Raw genomic sequence first — 20184 nt, 5'->3', positions numbered from 1 at the left:
GTGAACATAGAAGCCGCGCGCGAGTCATGCGGAATTTGGCCCGCTTTGCTTCACAGATTTCCGACTGCGACTACACTTCTCGTCTTCCACACCAACAGCACAACCACCATGTCGCGCACGTCGATTCTCGGCTCTCTGCCAAAGCCAAAATACAGCGGCGAAGATGAGGAGCTCCCGACACACACACAGCAGAAGGGGCCGAAGGTGATCGCCGCGCGAGATCTGGAATCCTCCCAATTGACCGTCAAGCGGAGCGGACCACCACCATACGGCCAGCGATCAGGATGGCGACCTCGAAATGCGGAAGACTTTGGCGACGGTGGCGCGTTTCCCGAAATACCTGTCGCACAATACCCGCTGGATATGGGAAGGAAGAACGTGCCATCGAGCTCGAACGCGCTCGCGCTACAGGTCGACGCCGAGGGTAAGGTGAAGTACGACGCGATCGCGAGACGAGGACATGGCGAGACTCGAATCGTGCACGCGAGCTTCAAGGACTTGATTCCACTGCGACAACGGGCAGACGCGGGCGAGATCAATCTGGAGAAGCCAAGTGAAGAGGAAGTAGAGGCAACAAAGCAGAGAACACAACTTGCACTGCAAGGACTGGTCAATGGAGCGCTGGCAGCACAGAAGCCCAAGAATGTCAAGGGCACCAACAGACCAGAGCCGACATTCGTGCGATATACTCCTGCGGATCAGATGGGCGACAAGAGCAAGAAGCAGGATCGAATCATGAAAATTGTGCAGAGACAGCAAGACCCTATGGAGCCGCCAAAGCACAAGATTAAGAAGGTCCCTCGTGGACCTCCATCCCCGCCACCGCCCGTCATGCACTCCCCGCCGCGCAAACTGACCGCAGAGGATCAAGAGAACTGGAGGATCCCACCACCCGTGTCGAATTGGAAGAACTCGAAGGGATACACTGTGCCGCTGGACAAGCGATTGGCAGCAGATGGCCGAGGCCTGCAGGATGTGACCATCAATGACAAATTTGCACAGTTCGCTGAGGGTCTCCACGTCGCAGATCGACATGCCAGGGAGGAGGTACAGCAGAGAGCTAAGATGCAGCAGCGACTGGCTGAGAAAGAAAAAGAGGCTAAGGAGGAGAACCTGCGCCAGCTGGCAATGAAGGCACGTGCAGACAAGGAGGCAGCCATGGCGCAGCGGCGTGGATCCGATCGTGGACGTTCAAGGAGCCGGTCCGTGGATAGCAGGTCGTCTTATTCATCGTACTCATCCCGATCACGAAGCGACAGCAGGAGTAGGAGCCGGAGCCGGAGCCGGAGCCGAAGCCGCAGTGGTGGCCGGGACGATGGGGAGAAGGAGCGAAGAGCGCGTGAGAAGGCCAGAGCAGAGCGGAAACGCGAGGCTCAGCGGGAGATGCGACAAAAGAACATGGGCCATGAGCGAAGGATGAAGATGATGGCTCGAGAGCAGGGACGTGATATCAGTGAAAAGGTTGCGCTGGGGCTGGCCAAGCCAACACAGAGCAAGGAAGCCATGTACGACTCGCGTCTCTTCAATCAGAGTTCCGGCCTCGCTGCTGGATTCAATGAGGACCAAGCGTACGACAAGCCTCTATTCGCGAGCCGTGATGCGTTGAACTCGATATACCACTCCGGGGCAGCAGACGATGATGGCGAGGACGATGGAGAGACATTGGAGAAGATTCAGGGCACGAAACGGTTTGATGGCCTTGGAAGAGCGCCGAAGGACGGATTCAAAGGCACAGACACAGTCGAGAAGAGGACTGGCCCTGTGCAGTTCGAGCGCGATCGCGGCGACGACCCCTTTGGCGTAGAGGCGATGATTGCAGAGGCTTCAGACAAAGCAAACAAACGCTCCGCCGAGGATGACGGAGGCGGCCGCGGGAAGAAGGCGAGAGTGGACGATGAGTGACATTGAAATTGTACAAGGTATGTAGCAAATCTCGCGTTGGGGCGCAGTTTCTCGAGCGACATGCAGGCTTCAGCTCTCATCGATTTTCATCAACGTCCTTGCACTCGTGAAGGCGAGCTCAACGCTGCCTTTGTACACAGTGCACGATGTCCGAAGCACAAGTCTCTGAAGTCTCGCGCGCTTCACTACCGCGCAACGAGGAACAGCGCCTTGTTCTGTCTCCATTCACCAGCGCGTCCGTTTGTTCACGGTTGCACTCGTAAGTTATACTGATGCAGCTCCTGCAACGCTTCGTACTTCAGCAAACGTCTCTACTTCTCGAAACACAAAGTCCATACCAGTCGCGCGACCCTACTAGAACAAGCCCTTTTCAAACCTTCAGCAAACGGCCGCAAAGCCATGCCGCCGCACTACATTCTCGCCCGCCGCGTCCTGAACAACCTCGACTCAACTGCTGCAGCGAAACCACAAACTTCGTCACTCGGCGACCAATTCCCTTCGCCGGCCGAGCGTATGACACCCATTCCCTTTGGAACTTCTGGCGCACTCGGAATGTCACCAACAAGTCTCCTAGCCTCCGCACAGCAAGCTCGCTATCCGCTTGCCTCAACCACCACCATCCCAGGCACAACAGCTTCTTCAGAAGTCTGGCCGGACCTCTTCCCAGATGTGCCAGATTTCTTGTCCTACTGCCTCGCAGGCGGGCTTGGATTCGGAGTAGTCACAGCAATTTGCTTGTTGATGATTATGTACTGGCCGCGAAGACCATCTTCTCATCCCCAGTCCGCCGGGGAAGGAAAGTCGAAAGGCATATATCGCGCAGTACCGCAAGGAGACCTGGAACTGCAGGATCTTGCTTCTTCCTTCTCTTCGTCCACTTCTCATCGTCACGCCCATTCAATTGAACAGCACACTGAGAAGGAGATGCTGTTGCGGCAGAGAAAAAAGGAGCTAATGAAGAAGACCCTGCGAGTCGATACGACAGGCGAATATCGTGGATTGGGTATTGTCGTGCCGCGTGAGGAAGTGGATGCGCCCCTTTGCGAAGAGGCGCCTGATGAGGAAAAGCTGGCAGAAGGGCAGCATTGGAAGGTACCGCCGAGAGGTCGTGGTGAAGTCCCATGTGCGCCAACGATACAAATCCATGCACCAGTAAAATCAACACGCAAGCCTCCTACTTCAAGTCAAGAAGCACCAGACTCCGACAAAAATCAACTTCTCAATAACACGCCACCTTTTGATCTTCACCATCACCACTCCCACCACGACCTCGAAACCGGCATGCTACACGACGCAACTCAGCTCGGGAGCTCATTTGCCCCATCCTCCTTCTTCGCCCGCGGCAGAACTTACTACTCCAATCCCGCCTCCCGGTCTCCCTCCGCCTGCTCGTCCTCTGGCAGCTCAGCACCGATCAGCAGGGCCAACTCAACACTCAACCTGCTGCTCGAAAAAGGAGAAGATGCGATCGATTTTGCTGCCCGCAAATTGGCGAAGATGATGTGCGACCAGGTCAATCGGGATAGAGATGTGGAAGCGGATCTGCTATTGCCTGTGAGAGCGGAGGAGAGGGGATGAGGAGGATCCAATTGGTGGTGGAACAGATCGGAAGGAAGAGCTTTGTTGTGGCCGATCGCTGAAGGCATGCGAGCGACTTGTGCAGCCACGCCGCGATATCTGATACCTTGATGTTCGTCTTCATTGCTGGGAGTTCCTCTTTTGCCCAGCTCCAAAAGTTTTCTCACATATCCAATGAGCCGTAGAAAAAATTACGTCTTCCACTGCACATTGAAATCTCGCGCAGGTTGACTCTTGAGCTTCCATCCGCTCAGCTTCACATTTTTCCAGCCAAGTATTTGACAACTCACAGTGCCTTGGAACTTATCACAGTTGTTGCCTGAGAACACCAGATATCCCGAATCGGTCACGAGCGTACTACCGCCTTGCAATGCCACCGGCACTAGAATCTGGTCTGGAATTTCCTGAATCTCGTCTTCGTGTTTTTCAGGAATATCATGCTCGCTAGAAGATGCCTCGCTCAACATCTCGCCTTGCCATTTCAACCAAAACTTCGGACTGCGGAAGCTGTTCTTCTCGAACTGCCGATGTCGTTGCTGCTCACGATCATCTTCTTCATCCGACTGTTCATCCTCGTCCTCCACATCATCCCCATCTCCCTCTTCACCAGACCCCTCCTTGTTCTCTTCCTCCTCATCATCCTCAAAAGCCCTTACAGCCACCTTCATACCCTTCCTACTCCCAGCCAAAATAACAGTCCCACGCAGCACACCCGGCAAAATCAACTCCCCAACCAACGCATTCCCCAGCTCATTCAAATTATAGATCTCAAGTCTCCCAACCTCAGCATTCTGCCCTCCATTCTTCGATCCAATCTTTCCCGCAGCAGGACATTTCACCTCATATGTTCCAAACGTCTTATGAACGTCGAATGCTCCATTACTCTTCCCGCCTTTCCCGCGTCCTTGCTTGCCGACTCGGTTGTGGAGGTGTCGATTCGTGAGTGCAGCATCTTGCCATTCGTCGTCCATGGTGCTGGGGCGTCAGTGTACAGTCCCAGGAATCGAAGGTGAGAGGTAAAAGTTGAGGAATGGGAAGCAGATCAACGTTGAAGTAATGTTCATGGCAAGCGCGTCATTGACTGTCGTACTTGGCTGGCTCCTACCTGCACACACGTCGGGAGTCTTCTGCCAATACGAAATGGGTCTAGTATAAAAGCCCATGGGGCTTCGTAGTATATTCCACCATTTTCAAAATAAACGAAGAAAGAAGAAGAAGCAGTCGTAGTCCCGAGGCCGACGAAGTTGTTGCTTTCCTTCGGCCTTGGCACAGTGCATTCTTATTAGTAGGTTCCAGTAAGTCAGCTTAGGGTTGCGACTTCACAACGCTCAATAATCAATTCCACAGTAGTCACACTGGTATCGAGAAGAAAGACTTTCTATCACCTATAGCTTTGATATGCTATCAAGGCTTATTCCTTAAATAAAGAAAAGTTATAGTAAGTTTGCTCCATTTTCGAAATAGTAGGCTAAATTCTACACTTTCCGAGCAATAAAGTACTTTCAATGCGTTGGCGGTTTGCATAGGCATGAGAACATGTTGCAAGGTCAATGGCATCGCTAAAGCAGAATTATCAATGGAGCTAGAGCCGTTCCGTAGACGAACATGTCAAGCCAGATCTGACGGCAATGCTCTACTAGTGAGGGGAGAATCTGGAATGTTTTCATCGTGTTTTAGACAAGGACATATGAGTGAGGAGCATACCAAAACGACGGCGGGTGTCGAGAACATGATCTAGCGTGAGAAGGAGACCAGTGCATCATGAAATCAAGGAACAAAAAGAAAATTCATCCGATCCATTCAGAGTCTAGTGTTACAATCAAGACCTAAGAAAGAAACCCCGAAAGCATTTCATCATTCTTGTCGCCCTCGCTCGTTCCGAAAAGGACCTCCGTCTCGCTGGCGCGTGCGTGTGTTGACATGCTCGCATGTGGATCGAACTGCACTGTCCCAGCCTTGACTTTTACGCCTGGCTTCAATGGAAATCTGTATGTGCTTCCCGTTCGACCTCTCGCCAGCGGACATGAGAACCTCCCTCGCCACCCGCCGTTTGCAACAGCCTAGCACTCCTCCACCCCAGAAGTGAGTGCCGAGCCTCCCACATCCCCGCCCGCCGGTTCCCAGTCTATGTGCGCGGGGGTTCCGCAATGTTGTTGTTGTGATGGACGTCAGTTTCAGACACCCTCATCTCTGCCATTTCGCTCTCGAAATCGATTCCAGTTCCTCACTTCTCAGGTGGTGGCTGGTTTCTTCGTGGGTAGCGGCTTCCACTCGGCTCTGCTGGAGTCTCGGTCTTATCCTGCCTCTGAGCCTGAGCGATAGCGTTGGCGTTCTTCTGATACTTGTAGACGGTCCAGTCGAAGACGTAGTCGTACTGGAAGCCTTCTCTTACGAATAGGTCTCGGAAGATCTTGCGCAAGTACGAGTAATCCGGCTTGTCGTCGAATCGGAGACTTCTGGCGTAGTTGAGGTAGATGGCAAACTCGTTTGGAAAGCCGCGGCAGAGCACTTCGGTAGGAGTGGTCATCTTCTTCTCCATGATGCGGTCGTACTTTTGCTTCTTGGTGGTAGCTTTGAGACCTTGCCAAGGAAGAGAGCCTCGGCAGAAGTACAGGAAAACATAGCCCAGGGATTCGATGTCGTCGCGGCGCGATTGTTCTGGAGAGGTACATTAGTTTTCGTGCGACATGTGTCATGCATCTGCTCAGTGCAGGTACATTGGAATGCAGACTCACCGACGCCAAGATGTGTGTTGATGGAAGCGTAGCGAGCTGTTCCGGTAAGGTTCTTGTTCTCGCGGTATGGAATGTGGAAGTGTGTCTTTGGGTCGCGGTACTTCTTCGCGAGGCCGAAGTCGATGACATTGACCTGGTTGCCACGCTTGCCAATGCCCATGACAAAGTTGTCAGGCTTGATGTCACGCTGCACGAGATGGTTAGTAATCGTATCAGGCTGTGGCGTTCTGCAGCTGAGCTCAGAAGGATAGACAGAGGAAGAAACGTACTGCATTCATGTTAGCAAGCATGACATGCAGGATTTGTGGAGCGCAACTGACCATGAATAAATGACTTGGCGTGAATGTACTCGATGCGAGAAATGAGCTGATCGGCGAGCAGCAGGACAGTCTTCAGCGAGAACTTGCGATTGCAGAAGTTGAAGAGGTCTTCCAGCGAAGGACCCAGTAGGTCCATGACCTGTCGCAGTTAGTACTCACAGCAGCCTCCCCAGACCTTCTGTGCTCCGTACCATGGCATTGTAGTCACATTCGGTGCCAAACCACCTCACAAAGGGAATTCCGACGCCGCCGGCGATGGACTTGTAGACGCGGGCCTCGTACTCCAGCTGGGGGTGCTTGGCCTTGACGCTTTCCAGCTTGATGGCGATTTCCTCGCCGGAGATGATGTTGGTGCCCAAGTAGATGTCGCCAAAGGAGCCGCTTCCGATTTTCCGGCCGATGCGGTACTTGTTGCCCACGCGCAGGTCCATGCCCGCCGAGGTAGGCATGATGTGTGGCAGCAGCAGCAGTCCTCTGGAAAGAGAAGAGGTGCGGCGGGGTGGTGGTGTTAAGATGTGTTGTCGGTGTCGGTGGGCTGGTGTTTTGGGTGGGTAGGATTCCGGGGCGTGTCGCGAGGTTGGAAATAGAAAAAGAAGTGGAGCTGGGTGGCAGCTGGGCCGATGCTGGTGCGGAAGGGAAGGGCAGCTGCAGGCAAGCGCCGCGCCGTGATTTGATTGTTGATTTGACGGCAAGGCAGGCACGAGGCGCGGAGGCAAGGCAAGCAGGCAAAAGGGCGAGGCAAGCGCGGTGACTACGACAAGAAGGAGCAGCTCGTGCGGCAATCGTGTGACGTGTACAATTTGCGCCCTAAGTTAGATGCCTTAACAGTCTCATTCACGCGTGTCAGTGTCGGTTGGAATTCAATTCATGACAGCGCATCGGGCAGCGGCCTTGGCAACATTGCGACACGTGGAGAGAGCGATAAGCCCATCCCATCCGCAAACCGCATCCGCAACAACACCACCCGAGATTGAGAACAACCGGCGACGACGACAACTACCGCCCATTCTCTGCTTCCTGCTGTCTGTTCATTGCACGTCTATACGAATCGCCTACTGCAGCGCGATGCCCGCTAACGCCCAGCGTCACTCGCCTCCGTCTGGTCGGTGAGCTGAAACACTTCCCTCACCGCCGCCCACAGCCTGCGAATTGCCTCATTTATGCCATCAAACGGCGCAACCGCAGATCCGTATATCGCTGCTTCTGCTCCTGTCGGATGCGGACGTCCATGTCGCGTGACAGTGCCCAGGCAGAGGAACATGTCGGCCCGCGGCATACTCCACGTGACGAGGCGTCGGGCAAACATCGCTGACAGGCTGACAGCAGCCTTCGTGACGTGCAGTCTTTTGGCAGCCGAGATTCGAGTGTGAAGAAGCCGTTATTCTGACGCGGCGCCCCATTGTACTGGGCCACAGAACGAGATTCGAAGGCGTGCGGAGCACCGAGGACGTTTCGAACGGCATCCGCCGAAGTCAACAACAGCATGAGATCTCTGATGCAAGTGATCGTGCGTCGAAGCGATCGAGAAGCCCTCCCTCCCATCGTCGCCAGACCGGGATTCTGAGCGGCTTCATCGTCTCTTCACACCCGTTGATCTGTCTCAGTAACACCAGTGAGTATATGGCGACCCGCGAACCTGCACAAACCATAGCGGTACGAGTCTACGTGGGTCATTTCACATTCTCAGACGTGTCCTTCTTTCTGCCGCTCTCGTTCAGCCTTTGTGATCAACAGTGAGGTGGGCCCATGCAGCAACAGGAAGATCACCACACTCAGCAGGCGACCATTTCCAGTAACTGCCAAAGCAGGCTCTTGAAAAGGAGTTGAAATGGAACAGCCACGAAGTGTATTCCTCTGTTACGAAAGGAACTGGTTTCTCTATTCTAAGCCGATGGACTGGGCCTGGCACATGGCATAATACAACCCTTTGGCTCGAAGAAGTTCCTCATGAGAACCACACTCGACAATCTTCCCCTCACCGACCACGAAAATCACATTCGCATTGCGAACTGTACTCAGCCGGTGAGCAACAGCCACGACCGTTCGCCCTAATCTGGCACTCTCCAGAGACTCCTGGACAATTCTTTCGCTCTGCGTGTCCAGTGCAGATGTAGCCTCGTCAAGAAGAAGCAATTGCGGTCTCCGGATCAGCGCTCGCGCTATCGATATTCGCTGTCTCTGTCCACCAGACATCTGACTTCCACCTCCGCCGCATGCAGTCTCCAGCCCTTCGGGCAATGAGCTGACAAAGTCAAGACAATTTGCCATGCGAAGTGCTTCTCGCACACGATCGTCGGATACCTCTTCGTCGAGGCCAATCGTGACGTTATCCCGAATGGACCCTTGAAACAATCCCGGCTCCTGCTGCACGAGCGATATATGCTTGCGGTACAGGTGAGGCGACATGGCTGATACTCCCTGCCCATTCAGCATTATCTGGCCTGATAACGGATCGTAGAATCTTTGGATGAGGCTGATGACTGTGCTCTTGCCGCAGCCCGAAGGTCCCACGAATGCCGCGTACTGACCAGACTCTATCCTGAAGTTCATCCCCTTGAGAACAGACACAGTCGGCCGTTTTCGATATCGAAATTCCACGCCATCGAACTTCACTTCTGCTTGGCTTCCAGAGGATCCTTTACCCATGTTGATCGAAGTCTCCCGAATCTGGCTCTCAACCGTGCGTAGCCAAAGGATGTAATTGACCGCAGATCGAGCTTTGGCCAGCGAGCTACTGAACGAGAAGAACGCCGCGGCAGCTTGTCCGGCAAAGATGATCGCTGTGAAGACGACCATGAACTGCTGTGTCGTGTACTCGCGTCTGGCCACAAGACGAGACCCATACCAGAATCCGAGAGCGATGATCAAATACTCCAACGACTGCGACAAAGCATACGGTGCCGTAGCAAAGACGAAGTACCGAATCGACTTCATCGCATCCTTCCGCACAGCCGCGTTGTATTGATCCATCACCTGTGGCTCCATCGTCAACGACGCAATCGTCCGGATAGCCGCAGTAGATTCAATCGCCAACGCAGCACTATTCGCAAAATGCTTCGCATTCTGTTCCTCGTATTGATTCTCGCACCGGATCTTCACATAGCCAGCGCCAATCAAAATTGGGAGACCGCCAAAGACCAGAACAAGTCCGAGTTTCCAGCCCCAGACTATACCTAGAATACTAGAAGCGACCAAGCTCACCAGGACGATGGAAATCACAACCATACTCGACGACAAGAGCTCTCGAATCGCAGCCGGAACATCATTCAATTTCGTCGTCAAATTCGCAACATGATGTAGATCGAAGAATTCTTGATCCATGCGTAAATACCGATCCAGTAGTTCCCGACGATACTTTGTCGCGAGTCGTTGACCGATGATATGGCAGGTGTAGCCTACGCAGAAATAGCTTATGGCTGTGGCGAACGCCATGGCGAGAAAAACGAGTGCGGAGAAAGTCGCTTGTCGTTGACCTTCCTTTTCTGGCAAGACAAAGGCATCGTTGAGTTTGGAGAAGAGGATCGCTTGGATTGGGTTTACGGCTCCGCCGATTGCTGCGCCGAAGGAGAGGATGAGGTAGTGGTGCCAGTGGGAAGGGCGGTTTTCTTTGAGCATGAGGAAGAAACATTTGAGGAGGGAGTGTTTGAGGCCTTCGGATGTGACGCGGGGAGTTGAGAGTTCGGGTCGGGCGCGTGTAAAGTCTCTTGAGGTCCGGTTGCAGGTGGCATATGAATGGATGTCTTGCCGTTCCAGTTCCATGTCGTCGACATCTTCTTTTTCCTCGACATCATCATCTTTTTCATCACTCTCGTAGCTCCCCTTGCTATCGCTGTCGAAGCTCATCCTCGATCCAGTCTGATGATAATCCAACAAATCTTGCAACGAAAACATCTCATTGCTCAGCCGCCGTTTCCTCTCATCCTCCTCCTCCTTCAGTCCTCCAACCGAAACCGAACCACCCAAATCCTGCGCCCTAACCATCCCCGCATACTTCCCATTCTCCCTCCTCATCAACTCCCCATGACTCCCCTCCTCTAGCACCTTCCCCTCCCCAAACACCACAATCTTATCCGCATTCCTCACCGTCGCCAACCTATGCGCGATAACAACCGTCGTCCTCCCCTTCATCACGCTCTCCAACGCAGCTTGCACTACTTTTTCCGTCCCCGGATCCAACGCACTCGTCGCCTCATCCAACAACAAGATCCTCGGATTCGACACAACCGCTCTCGCGATCGCAATCCTTTGCCTCTGTCCACCACTTAACATCGCACCCTTCTCCCCAATATTCGTAGCATACCCTCTTGGTAAATCCATGATGAAACCGTGCGCGTTAGATTGTCGACAGGCATCTTGTACTATTTCCCTCTGAGTCTGAAATGGAAGGTTTTGTTGTTTATTTGTGAAACCCATTGCGACGTTTTCAAATACAGTTCCGGAGAAGAGAGTAGGTTCTTGTTGGACGAGACCGATGTTGCTGCGGAGGTAGCGGGTGTTGTATTGAGAGAGGGGGATTCCGTCGAGGGTTATTGAGCCTGCTTGGTCTGGTGAGGAGGATGACGGGATTTCGTAGAAGCGTTCGAGGAGGGCGATGAGGGTGGATTTTCCGCAGCCGCTTGGGCCGACCAGGGCTGTGGTTTTACGAGCTGGGATGAAGAGGTTGAGATCCTTTAGTACTTTGATCTCTGGTCGTTGAGGATACGCGAATGTAAGATTTTTGATTTCGATTTGACCTTGTTGCATACATCTTTGGCCGGATTCTGATAATGGATCCAGAAGTGAAGGTCTGTCGATTGTCTGAAAGAGGGCTTTTGCTGCTGTACTAGCATTCGCGACAGCTTGCTGTTGAGGTCCGATTTGTTGAATGGCACCGTTTGCCATGCAGACTGAAAGCAGAACAGTAAACACCGGTCCGCTGGATCCAATATCGCCGCTTTCGTACAATTCATAGCCTTGCCAGAAAGCCAACACGAATATGCAAGACACGATAAAAGCCTGAGAAGAATAGAGAATCCCATAAATCAGTGGTTTCCTGCGTCCGGCTTCATTCGCAGCATCCAGAAGATCATTATGCTTGGCCAGTAATTTCTGCTCAGCACCAAAAGCCCGCACAGTCTTGATAAGTCCAAACGCGTCCTGCGCAACGTTCGTCGCTTGGGAAAGTGCTTGCTGACTCGCAGCTTCGATTTTAGTATCCTTGGAGATGGCGAAGCCGACGATGATGAACCATGCTGGGATTAAACTTAGCGTGATGAGTGCGAGTTTCCAACTCACAGTGAGAGCCACTACGATGGCGGCGAAGAACACTGCCAGACCTTGAATTAACGACGATAACTTCTCTCCGATTCCAAGATTGATCGTATCGCCGCTGCTCGTCAAATGCGTTGCCACGGACTGCTGTTCTCTATCGAAAAGCGCGATCTCTTGGCTGAGAGTTTTGCGGAGGTAGTCTGCCCGGAGAGCACAGGTCACATGTGTTGCGGCGATGCTGATAAGTAAGTTTGCGAGATATGCCAGTGCGAATTTTGCAGCAAAAAGGCCGGCGAGCATGGCGGTCGCTTGGTCGACATCTTGGAGGAATTGGTTTGCGGAATTTTGCGCGGAAACGAAGTCGTTGAATTTCGTGATGAAGCGGCCGAAGACTATTGTCATGAGTGGGCCGATGGCTCCCAGGGCGATGGATGCGAGGATTGCAATGGTATAGAAGATGGTATCCCAGGCTGTGGCATATCCGAATACTCGCTGATGGGTTCGCGTTTAGTATCTAGAGTGGAGAGAATCATCGAAGAACATACCCAGTAGTATCTCATGCCACCTTGGGGATCCTCCTTCTTCGTATCTTTGCTGGACTTTGCCACATCTTCGTCTGCGATACGTACTTGCGTATCTCCAGTTTTGTCGCCTAGCACTTCGAGTTCGTGGCCGTCGATCTCGCCTGGAGTGAATCCAGAATGTGTTTCACCCATTGCTCTGCATGAGTATCGTGGATGACATGCGACGCTGCGGGGCCGCAAGCAGTAGTCTATGAGACTCTCCTGGAGACTTCATTGTGTCCCCGGTGTTTTCGGGCTATTATGTGATACATCTTCACGGGGCGTGCTATTCTCAGCCAGAGTCAAGCCTTTCTCGCGCAGTCACCGAGCTTCTCGAACAGAAAGTATAGCAGTTCTGATGCCACATGTTGTTGAGGTTGGCTGGAGAAGAGCGTTGAACAGTGTTGGTGCAGGCTCGAAATGTGCTTGTTGGAGACGAGCAGTCTACAGACATGGAAGGCAACACTCGGAACAACGAAGATCCGTTCGCCCATGCATTACGCCAAGACTATGGATGACAAGGCATCGAAGCACATGTACGGCCTTAAAGCACCGTGACAAGCCGCCGATGAACACTGGCATACTTGGGACCATACAGCGATGACGAGGCCATTCCACCTACGATAAGTGCGGAAAGCAGGGCCTCATCAAGCGAACAGTTGACGGAAAGTGAAGGAGAACATTAATCGAGACTGAGGACGTTTCTCATTATCTACAAGTTCTTTATGCCTTTCAAACTCTTACAGGCTGCTCACGGCAGCTTACTACGAAGCACTCCCAGGTGAAAACACAAATTCCGCCAATGCCCTGAGGTTCGGCATGGTGAGAACTTGGTTCAGAGCCACTTCGTGACCCGTCTCTCGTCGTATCCAGTTCCGCAGCTCAACAGTAACCAAAGAGTCCAAACTGTACTCGACGAGATCAGTATCAGGATCGACTTCGTCAGCATCCATCACTGCCAGCGTTGCAACTCGCTCCATCAATGCCGGCAAGAACGATTCAGCATCACTATACTTGCTCAAGCCTTGCGTGGCAGCCGCCGCATTGTCTTGTTGACGCAGAGCAGAGTACATGTGCAACCGCTCGCCAATCGCAGACATATCTGGAGATTGCTGATCTCGCACAAAAGCGGTAGCTCGGACGGCTTCATCGTACTGGCCGGTCTTGCATGCGATGATAGCTTCTTCGACGAGGTGTTCGATCTGCGGCATCTGCAGCCAAACGCCCGTATTCTCGCGCATAGACTTAGTCATTCCGTTATCTAGTGCATAGCCCGCGTCTTCAATCATAGGGAGCTGGATCGAGATCGCTGGGAGTCCTTGCTCTCTTCGGTACGCCGAAAATGCTTCCAAGAAGGTCTAGATCGATCTAGTCAGCCAAACTTCCGCGCAGGGGCAATGGTTAAGAGTGAGTTTTACCGTTGTACCTCCGTAAATGCTCTGTCCAGCATTTCCTGTCACGCCAGTGATGGATGCCAGAGAAATGAAGAACTCAAGTTGAGGCAGCAGCTCATGCAGATGCCAAGCAGCGTCGATCTTGGGCGCAGAGACCTTTTGCCAGTCGTCGAAAGTCGTGTTCGTAAGCAAGGCGTCCTGTGCGATGTCATTAGTAGCAGTTCATTTAGCATTGCATGTCCCCAATCTTGGTGACTTACCCGAAGATACAACGCTCCGTGGATTACGCCTCGAACGGGAGGCAAGTCGTGAAGGCTCTTCAACGCCTCTTCAAGGCTTGCTCTGCTGGCCACATCGCATGCAACAGCTCGAACACCAGGGTGCTTCCGCGTCAGTTCGGCAATCTCAGGCCTTGAGGATCCACTCCTGCCTAGCAAGACAATGTGTTTCGCTCCATGCTCGAGCATCCACAATGCCAGCGAGCGGCCAATTCCTCCCGTGCCACCAGTGATCACATAGGTCACCTTGTCAGTCAATAGCTTTCCGCCAGCTCCAGGAGGCTCCGCGAGAACGGTATCAGTCGGTGATACTTTGACCACGACCTTTCCAATATTGTCACCTGTCTGCAACTTCCGCAGTCCGGACGCAACATCAGAAAGAGGGACCTCAGTACCAGCAATCGGGCTGATACCACCTGACTCAAGTCTCTCTGTTATGCTTGCGAGGAATCGTTGAGCTTCTTGCGGGCGCTTGAGCAGCCTCTGCCTCAAATCGACGCTCGTGAAAGAGATGCAACGTTCAAATGTGCGGAGTCCCATGTAGTTGTTGTCGAGGATGTCTTTCTTTCCAATCTCCACGAACCTGCCAAATTCGGCAACGATATCCAAGGTGCGTTCGAGCAGCTCTCCACTGAGAGAGTTCACGACTACATCTACACCTTTCCCGCCGGTTGCAAGTAGGATTTGGTCATGGAACTCTGGCGTTCGGCTGGAGAAGATGTTCTCTTCTGGTATGCCCAGAGTCTCGTGCAGGAACAGCCTCTTTGCTGTAGTGCCGGCTGTCGCGAAGATGTTGGCACCGAGCAATTTCGCGATGGCGATACAAGCTTGCCCGGCTGCGCCAGTCGCAGCATGGATCAGAACGGATTCTCCCGATTGAAGGCGAGCAACGTCTTCCAGACACCAGATAGCGGTGCTGTACGCGACAGAGAGCGTCGCACCCTGTGCAAAGGTCCAACGATCCGAGAGCTTTCCGGCATACAAATGCGACATGCGGACGTAATTTGCAAATCCACCTTGCATGGACGAGTAGAACACACGATCTCCAGGTTTGAAAGATGTCACATTGCGGCCAACCATTGCCACCGTGCCAGCTCCCTCGAGACCTGGCTCGTGCCATGGGAGCGAGCCAAGTACAAGCAGAAGATCGCGGAAATTGACGCCCACTGCCTCTACCTTGACAATAATCTCGTCATCGCCAAGTTCTTGAGCGAGCAGGTCAACGCGGCGGAAGTAGATGGAATCGAGGCTGCCGACGGAGTCGACTGTCATTTGGACAGTGTCTTTGATCGACATCTCGCCACTTTCATCGAGTGCCTGAATCCGCTTCTCGACCTCTTTCTCCTCAAATCCAAGAAGCTCCGCAGCATTAGGGGTCGGAACCAGTCGAGGAACGAGGAGCTCGCCGCCCGACAGAACGAACTCCTGCTCCGAATGCTTTGCCGCATCAGTGCCAGACAGTCGACCAGCAACACTTGCAATTGCCTCAACGCCTGCGTCGTCGATGCTTACGTCTCTTATGAGCAACAGAGGCCTTGGAGCATCCTCGAGACGTAAACTTCTAAGGAAGCCTATCATGGTGTGTGCTTCTGGCCTACTGTGCTCTGGCATGACCCAAATGATGCCCGCGCTGCCCAGAAGCAGCTGTCGCATCGTCTCGAAAGACTTCTCGTCGAACGTTCTCGTGATACTCTGAGATCCGTTATCGATGAACATGAAGTAGGAGCTTTCATCTGCAACGAAGCCATGATATGGCACGATGCGGGCGTCGTATCCAGGAAGTTCTCTCAGACGATCGGATACATTTTTGGCGAAATCTTGCTCCGCGTCGTCTCGCAGAACGCCACTGACAGTGATTGAGATGCTCGGTCCGGATTTGCTCGCCTGCGGCAGAGCTGGCTGAAGAGGTGCAAGATCCCACTTGTACGTCTCGGCTTTCCCATCGCCGAGGAATGGATTTCGCTTGACTCCAGAATTATGTCTCGAGGTCAAATGGAGGAGCTCTGCCACAGGCGTGAGAGAGCCGTTGACATGCGCAAAAGCGGTCGTGCAGGAAGTAAGACTGCCAAGCTTCTTGTCTTCGCTGATGAGACGAGTGACAACTGTAATCTTGGAGGACTCAGTGACAGGCACCTTGTCGAATATCCTCAACTGTCGACAATACACAGGGATCAATCCCTGCATGTCTCCGTTCAATGTCTTCAACAGTCCGGTACCATGTAGCAAATTGTCGCTCGTTGCGATACTAGTTGCCAGATTGAAGTCGGAATCCGAAGGTATAGACATATCCAGATCTTTCATCTGGATCTCGAATACTGCAGTATCGTCCGACCAGGCGACCTGGGTGATGAGCGCAAAGCCAGGCCCGTAGTCCAGACCTACGCCTCTCATCGTTTTGTACGCACTGTCCGTGTCAATAGCTTGCAGGTCGTCACGATGCAGGAGCTTCGCAGATGCCGCGCTGTCCGGGTTGTTGATCTCTGTAGAGGACTCGACGCTGACTTGGCCCTGAGCGTGCACGATCCATCCTTGCTTGTCGGCCCATGTCATGACCTCAAAGGTCCACCAAGTGTTTGACAAAGTGTTGGGTCCAACCGCAAATGGGGTGACTTTGGTCGTTAGGTCAATTGGCTCTTCTTCCGCAATCTGCAATCCACGCTTGGCATGAAACTCTCGCACGACGAAAGCGCCTACCGCAGTGTTGGGGCTGACACTGCGCACTGCCTCGAATGCAAGCGCAAGGTAGCCGGTCATGGGGAAGAGGACCTCGCCTGCGATACGATGACCTCTCAGCCAGGGCATCTCGTCCAGTGTGAAGACTTGTCGAAAAGACCGAGACTTTCCTTCATTGTGTGGACTTGCCCATCCGAGCAGCGCGTGATATGCGTTTCCTGGTCGTCTTGAATGTTTCGTTGTACGTGAAACATGGGCATATCTCTCAGATTTGTCCCATTCGTATCGAGGCAAGTCGGTAACCACATGACACTCGCCAGCATCGGTTTGGTTGACAGAGGCCAGATCGAGACTGATTCCGTTGGTGAAAGCAAGTGCTGCAAATGCCATAACTGCATCGTTAGATTCTGTTCCCCTGGTCAGGGTCGGCATGTAGGTCACGTTGGCTGAAGCCTGAGAATTTTCCAGAGCATCCAGTGTTTGCTCGAAGGGTCCTTTGAGTGCCGGGTGGGGTCCAACTTCGACCACGATGTTCGGAGCAGGTACGCGCGATGTGACAGCTTCCGAGAACATTGTTTCAATGGCGGAAACCAGGCGCACAGGTTGGAGAAGATTCCTCACCCAGTAAGACGGATCGATCGCATCTCCAGCCTCGACTTGACCGGACACTGACGATACAAAGATCACGTCGGTCATCGCGGTGGGGTGATCGCTCTTCTTAGCATAGTGTGGCTTGACATCTTCCAGGTAGGATTCTGCGACCGACTCCATGTGCCGTGAATGATAGGCAACATCCACTTTGAGCTTCCGGGCAAATAGACCTCTCGAGGTTGCTGTTCGGTGTAATTCGTCGATAGCGTTGACGTCTCCCGACAACGTAATGCTGCTTGGGCTGTTGATTGCAGCAATCGTGGCGTATCCAGAGTCACTGCAGGACGACAAAAGTGCAGTGGCTTCCTCTACATTTGCGCCAATGACCATCATAGCGCCGCGTAGGTTATCATTCTGCGAAGCACGCGTAGCAGCTTCACCTCTGAAAAAGGCAAGTGCTAGAGCGGTCTCAAATGATATGAACCCGGCGGCATACGCGGCTGCAATTTCCCCACTCGAATGGCCAGTGACAATGCTCGGAAGTACAGTCCAAGAGCGAAGCAGTTCCACCAGCGCCAACTGCACGGCAGTACAAGCAGGCTGGCTTACGCTGGCTTCGTTGACGTGCGAGTCCTCGGCCGATCTGTTGAGTTCTTCTCGTAATAGCCATGTTGATCCAAAGCTTCGCAAAACTTTCTCAGCACGCTCCAAAGTAGAAGTGAATACAGGGTGCTGCTCCAGTTTCGTGGCCATCTGAGCCCATTGCGCGCCTTGCCCAGTAAAGACAAAGGCTACTGTGACCTTCTTAGATTTCGTAAGCTTGCCATCGCTCGTTCCCAGGCGCACGACTTCATCTTTGAGCATCGAGAAGCTGTTGGCTGGAATTGCCGTTCGATGCTGAAAGTGGGTCCGGCGCTGTCCAAGAGTGTAGCAAATATCCTGTAACGATTCAAGCGAATACTTCGCCTGATTCTCAAGGTATTCTGCGAAAGACGCAAGATACGCACGCAAGCTGTTCTCTGTCCTCGCGGAGCACGTGAATAGAAGCTGCCTTTGTGCAGTGCCTCCAAGGCTGTGCTCGGAAAGCGATGAGACAGCCGCGCCAACCTCCAAGTTTTCAACACGACCATTGATATCCAGTAGCTGTGAGCGACTCTCGGTTTCATAAGCTTCAAGAAGAGCGGAGGCATTGGCTCCGCCGAAGCCGAAGTTCGAGACGCAGACCCTTTTCGGTGCGTCTTGCGGCCACGGCTGTGGACTCTTCAGCACCTTCAGCATGCCAGTGTCTGCCACCACTGCATTGGGCGAATCGAAATCAGCTGTGGGAAGAATGATGCCGTGCTGTAACATCATGATCCCTTTTATTACGGCGAGCAACCCGCTAGCGTTCTCGGCGTGCCCGATATTAGATTTGATCGAGCCGAGGAATATCGGGTTCCCTGGTGGTCGATCTGCGCCGAAGACTGTTGCTACAGACCGAGCCTCGATCGGATCGCCCACCAGTGTCCCGGTGCCATGACCCTCAACAACTGTCGTTTCCGCGGGGTTCCAGCCGATCTCTTCGTGAACACGGCGCATGAGATTGACTTGGGCATTCGAAGATGGTACAGTGATCCCATCTGTCCTTCCGCCGTGATTACAAGCTGTATTTGCGACAATAGCCTGAATTGGATCATTGTCAAGAATGGCCTTGCGAAGAGGCTTCAGCAGCAGACAAGCTGCGCCATCACCACGACCAAAGCCGGAAGCCTTTGTGTCGTACGAGTAGCTTCTTCCTTCAGGCGAAAGAGCACTATCGGCGGTCAGCGAAACTACAAGTGCCGCAGGAGATTGCTGGCACTAACCCCATGGTATCTAAAGTAACCCACATAGCCGGTGTCATGGCCAAGCTGGACGCGACCACGAAAGCCGACTCGCACTCTCCGAACCGAAGATTCTGCACAGCCAAGTGAAGTGCCGAGGAACTGCTTGCACATGCTGCATCAATCACCACGGAGGGACCACGCTAGGAAGTTCAGAATCAGCATGGCTCTGCTCGTCTACGATTATAGAGACCATGCTTACAACATCCAGGAAATATGATAATCGATTGGCAAACATGCAACAGGCTGTGCCAGTCGCGGTGTATTTCGAAGTCGTGGGCAGATCGGCGATGAGTTCGAGAGCGGTATCAACGTTTCCGTTGGCAGCAAAAATGCCTGTATTGGAGCCGGCAAGCTCATTGATTGTGATGCCGGCATGTTCGGCTGCCTCAAAGGCACATTCAAGAGCCATGCGTTGTTGCGGATCCATTTGGCGAGCTTCATCTGCTCTGAGATTGAAGAAGGCAGGCTCGAAGGCGTAAGCATCATCCGGGAGAAAATGGCCTCCTTTGGAGGCTATACAGCCGGCCTTGTCTTTATCGGCATTGTAGAATGCATCATGGTCAAATCGTTCTGCTGGCACTTTCGACCATGCGCATTTGCCTTCCTCCAGATACTCCCATAAATTCTTGCGGCCTGTCCCTGGTGCTCTGTAGGAATAGCCAATGACCGCAATGGGTTCTCTCGTGTTGATGTTATCCTTCATGGTTGGGGAGGCTTGAGTCACGTCCAGTCTTCCGTGTGGTATACAATTGAGGAATGGGGCGAGGCCAGAGGTCGACCTCTTAAGGAGTCGAACCGGATGTTGTTCGAACCCGCCATCCCGACGGACATAGGCAAGGCATTTCTGTTCCGTGACAGCCCCAGCGATGGCCTATGGTGTGCCGGGGAACACATGTTTGGACCACATGTTCCATGATCGGCACAGGATCGGAGAATCGGTGGCGAAGGCTTACGGTCTAATGTTAGTCGGGAGAAGGCTGGGTATCTCGCGTCTTCGACTGAGCCATATCGCTGGCGAGTAAGATGCGACGCAGA

General features: G+C 53.1%; 6 protein-coding genes across 6 annotated transcripts; 2 read left to right on the top strand and 4 right to left on the bottom strand.

Annotated features, from left to right (window-relative positions):
* Positions 1–108: 108 nt before the first annotated feature.
* Positions 109–1902, top strand: PRP45 (mRNA splicing protein; the record flags this gene model as incomplete). The annotated part of the gene is made up of 1 exon (XM_023601773.2): positions 109–1902. The coding sequence occupies one exon, from the start codon at positions 109–111 to the stop codon at positions 1900–1902; it is 1794 nt and encodes a 597-aa protein (XP_023451009.1).
* A 399-nt stretch (positions 1903–2301) lies between these two features.
* On the top strand, positions 2302–3480 carry RHO25_011381 (uncharacterized protein; the record flags this gene model as incomplete). Its single annotated transcript, XM_023601774.2, has 1 exon — positions 2302–3480. The coding sequence occupies one exon, from the start codon at positions 2302–2304 to the stop codon at positions 3478–3480; it is 1179 nt and encodes a 392-aa protein (XP_023450848.1).
* A 191-nt stretch (positions 3481–3671) lies between these two features.
* On the bottom strand, positions 3672–4451 carry RHO25_011380 (uncharacterized protein; the record flags this gene model as incomplete). Its single annotated transcript, XM_023601775.2, has 1 exon — positions 3672–4451. One exon carries the CDS (start codon positions 4449–4451, stop codon positions 3672–3674), a length of 780 nt encoding a protein of 259 aa, XP_023450849.1.
* A 1253-nt stretch (positions 4452–5704) lies between these two features.
* HHP1_2 (casein kinase I) lies at positions 5705–6984 on the bottom strand (the record flags this gene model as incomplete). Its single annotated transcript, XM_023601777.2, has 5 exons — positions 5705–6138; positions 6216–6483; positions 6536–6563; positions 6619–6674; positions 6727–6984. 5 exons carry the CDS (start codon positions 6982–6984, stop codon positions 5705–5707), a joined length of 1044 nt encoding a protein of 347 aa, XP_023450855.1.
* A 1429-nt stretch (positions 6985–8413) lies between these two features.
* On the bottom strand, positions 8414–12501 carry RHO25_011378 (uncharacterized protein; the record flags this gene model as incomplete). The annotated part of the gene is made up of 2 exons (XM_023601780.2): positions 8414–12277; positions 12331–12501. 2 exons carry the CDS (start codon positions 12499–12501, stop codon positions 8414–8416), a joined length of 4035 nt encoding a protein of 1344 aa, XP_023450859.1.
* Positions 12502–13112: 611 nt separating this feature from the next.
* Positions 13113–19852, bottom strand: RHO25_011377 (uncharacterized protein; the record flags this gene model as incomplete). Its single annotated transcript, XM_023601781.2, has 5 exons — positions 13113–13706; positions 13767–13940; positions 14003–19076; positions 19129–19289; positions 19349–19852. The coding sequence occupies 5 exons, from the start codon at positions 19850–19852 to the stop codon at positions 13113–13115; spliced, it is 6507 nt and encodes a 2168-aa protein (XP_023451325.1).
* Between the last annotated feature and the right edge of the window lie 332 nt (positions 19853–20184).

This window comes from Cercospora beticola, chromosome 7 (genome assembly GCF_033473495.1).
Source record: "Cercospora beticola chromosome 7, complete sequence".
In the NCBI taxonomy this organism is placed as follows: Eukaryota; Fungi; Ascomycota; class Dothideomycetes; order Mycosphaerellales; family Mycosphaerellaceae; genus Cercospora; species Cercospora beticola.
This window is presented reverse-complemented; position numbering and strand designations above follow the sequence as displayed.